The sequence below is a fragment of the Penaeus japonicus genome, unplaced genomic scaffold (genome assembly GCF_977035675.1).
Source record: "Penaeus japonicus unplaced genomic scaffold, GWHDUDI00000001_assembly GWHDUDI00000009, whole genome shotgun sequence".
Taxonomy (NCBI): domain Eukaryota; kingdom Metazoa; phylum Arthropoda; class Malacostraca; order Decapoda; family Penaeidae; genus Penaeus; species Penaeus japonicus.
The window spans coordinates 29440962-29443461 of record NW_028234411.1 but is presented as its reverse complement, the minus strand read 5'-3'; the positions used below and the strand labels follow the sequence as shown (position 1 = coordinate 29443461).

The window sequence follows — 2500 nt, the reverse complement described above, 5'->3', positions numbered from 1 at the left end:
ACTGATAAACCAACAGTACTAACAATACTAATAAAAATTATAATGACAATAATAATGATAATAACTTTTCTAAAAAATAATGATAACGATAACAATGATAACAATAGTACCAGTAATAATGATTATAATGATGATAAACATGAAAATTTTGATAATGATGATAATAGTAATATTAATTATAATATCAAAGATAATAAGTATGATAATGATAACAATTGTAATAGCCATAATATTACTCCAGCCGCAACTACCGATGATGATAATACTAATAATAATGATACTAATGATGATAACAAAATGATAACAATAATGACAATGACAATGATAACAAGAAGTTACTTAGGATAAGAAAAGACCGAAGCTTTGTTCCCTATTCGCGCGCAAAATAACCCGCTCAAGAATGCAACACCAGCTATGGTCTTCTTTCACGTCCATTGTTCTTTTTTTTTTTCTTTATTCCTTTCTTCTAGTATTGAAAAAGAGCATTACACTTCAAAGCAATATAATGACCTCGCTCTGCACAATATGTATATATATAAATATGTCTCACTCGATTGCGACACTGTCCAGTCTGCGCCCATCGAGACTTCATAAGGGTGAGTCATTTTGTCAACAATGTTCTTGGAATGGAAGTTGTTGTTCTTTTTACAGATTTTATAGAATTGTTGATTTTGAAGTTAGGTTGGTGTTTGGAAGGATTTCTAGTTACTCTTCTTTTTCACTTTAACTGATTGGTCAAAGGATGTAAAGTGGAGGTTATCAAGTATAATTTGCTCTCATGTCTTTCCTAATTGATTATAGGGGAACAATTTTACTGTATGAAGTTATGGAACAAATTTTGATAGTGAGATAGCCGGCCCTTTGTTTTCAAGGACCCTGCGATATGTAAGACCCCGCGGCCCCCCCCCCTTTTTTTTTGCTTTTCCCGCCCCCTTCCCTCTCGCAAAATTTGTTTGATTTCTACGGTCGACTCATTTATTCCTGAAGGTGACAGCAGGGCCGAGACCGTCGCCTAGTCAGACCACACTTAGGGCCGGCCTTTAGACATCAATATTGCTATTCCTTCCTTATTGCAATAAATCAGCTTCTTTTGTAATTGTTCCAAAGAAGCCAGAATGAAGATCGTCGTCTTGCTGTCTTCTGTTGTTGCCGTGGCTGTTGCTTCCCATACGCCCTCAGCGCGGGGACCAGGTAAGTAATTTTAGGTCGACAAAAACCTATTACTATAGGCACCTTGTAGGTACTTCAATGCTAAGGGGTTATGGGGTTTCGTATTTACATAGATGATTTGTGTCTGGATTATACATTTTTTCGTTTGATGTTATCATCGCTACGTATATGTCATGAAATGATAATGGAATTTGGAATATTACTTCCACCTGACACCAGCGCTGCCATCGCCTGACCCGGAAATGATGGCCGCCTTCGCCCCGACGCCTGAGGAGATCCAGACCCTCAACGCCTTCCACACCACGCCCGCCCAGGGGAACGTTCCCCCCGCCCGCGATGGACCTCTCAGTAAGTACTTCTCTCAGATGCAAGAAACTGTTCCTAAAAGCAATTCAATGCCATGGTAGTATAATTGTTCGTAGATGCACGAGGTGATAATGTGCGTATGTTACCTTTTTTTCCTCTTTTGATCATGTCTGGAAATATTGTTATCTCCAGCGCCACCCGCGCACCCCAACCCGAAAATGCTGGCCGCCTTCGTCCCGTCCCCCCATGAGTTCCAGGCTCCGAGCGCCCTCCACGCCAGGCCCGCCACGGGGGTCTTTCCCAGTGAGCGCGTAGAACCTCCCAGTGAGTACTCTTGTCAGCTGCAAGAAACAATTGGAGACAGCAACTCTGTGCAGAACATCCGTCCGAGTTAATCTAATAGAAACTTTTTTTTTTTTTTTTTTTTTTTTTACAATGTGCAGTAGATTCCAATTTTTTGTAAATTTTGACACGAAATTCCATTAATTCATAAATTGTTTACAGCCTACAAACAACCACCATCACTAAGCCGATCTCCCAATTCTTATTCCAGCCATGCCTCCTGCATTTGCAAAGCTTATTGCCAAGTACAAAGCTGCTTACACTCGTGCAACCCGGTATGCCTAGGACGTCGATTGCAAGCTCTGCGTCTGCTTCTTCGTGGCAGGAGATTCAGGAGGAAAAATCAGGAAAATGATAAGAATTGCTTTGGATTTGTCGCTCAAACAATGTTTTTTTTCAGTATCATCAATAAACACTAAAACTACAGTTGAGTTTATGTGTCATTCCAGTCACCATGACCTATCACAAGTTATGTTACAGACACGCAGAACATGTGCAGATAACGTAATATATGAATAAAAAACAGGCAATGAATCAGGTGTAGAGTAAATGAAAAATAGATTCAGAAAGATTTGACGGAAAAGAAAAGAACCTTTAGCAGTTGCCCTTTAACACACACACACACACACACAAATCTATATACATATATCGATAGATAGATAGATAAATAGATAAAGATATA

At 39.4% G+C, this 2500-nt stretch overlaps 1 protein-coding gene across 1 annotated transcript; it reads left to right on the top strand.

Annotated features, from left to right (window-relative positions):
- The first annotated feature begins 1115 nt into the window (after positions 1 to 1115).
- LOC147471348 (uncharacterized) lies at positions 1116 to 2103 on the top strand. Its single transcript, XM_086540246.1, has 4 exons — positions 1116 to 1191; positions 1390 to 1518; positions 1669 to 1800; positions 2030 to 2103. The coding sequence occupies exons 1-4, from the start codon at positions 1116 to 1118 to the stop codon at positions 2101 to 2103; spliced, it is 411 nt and encodes a 136-aa protein (XP_086396372.1).
- The last annotated feature ends 397 nt before the right edge of the window (positions 2104 to 2500 follow it).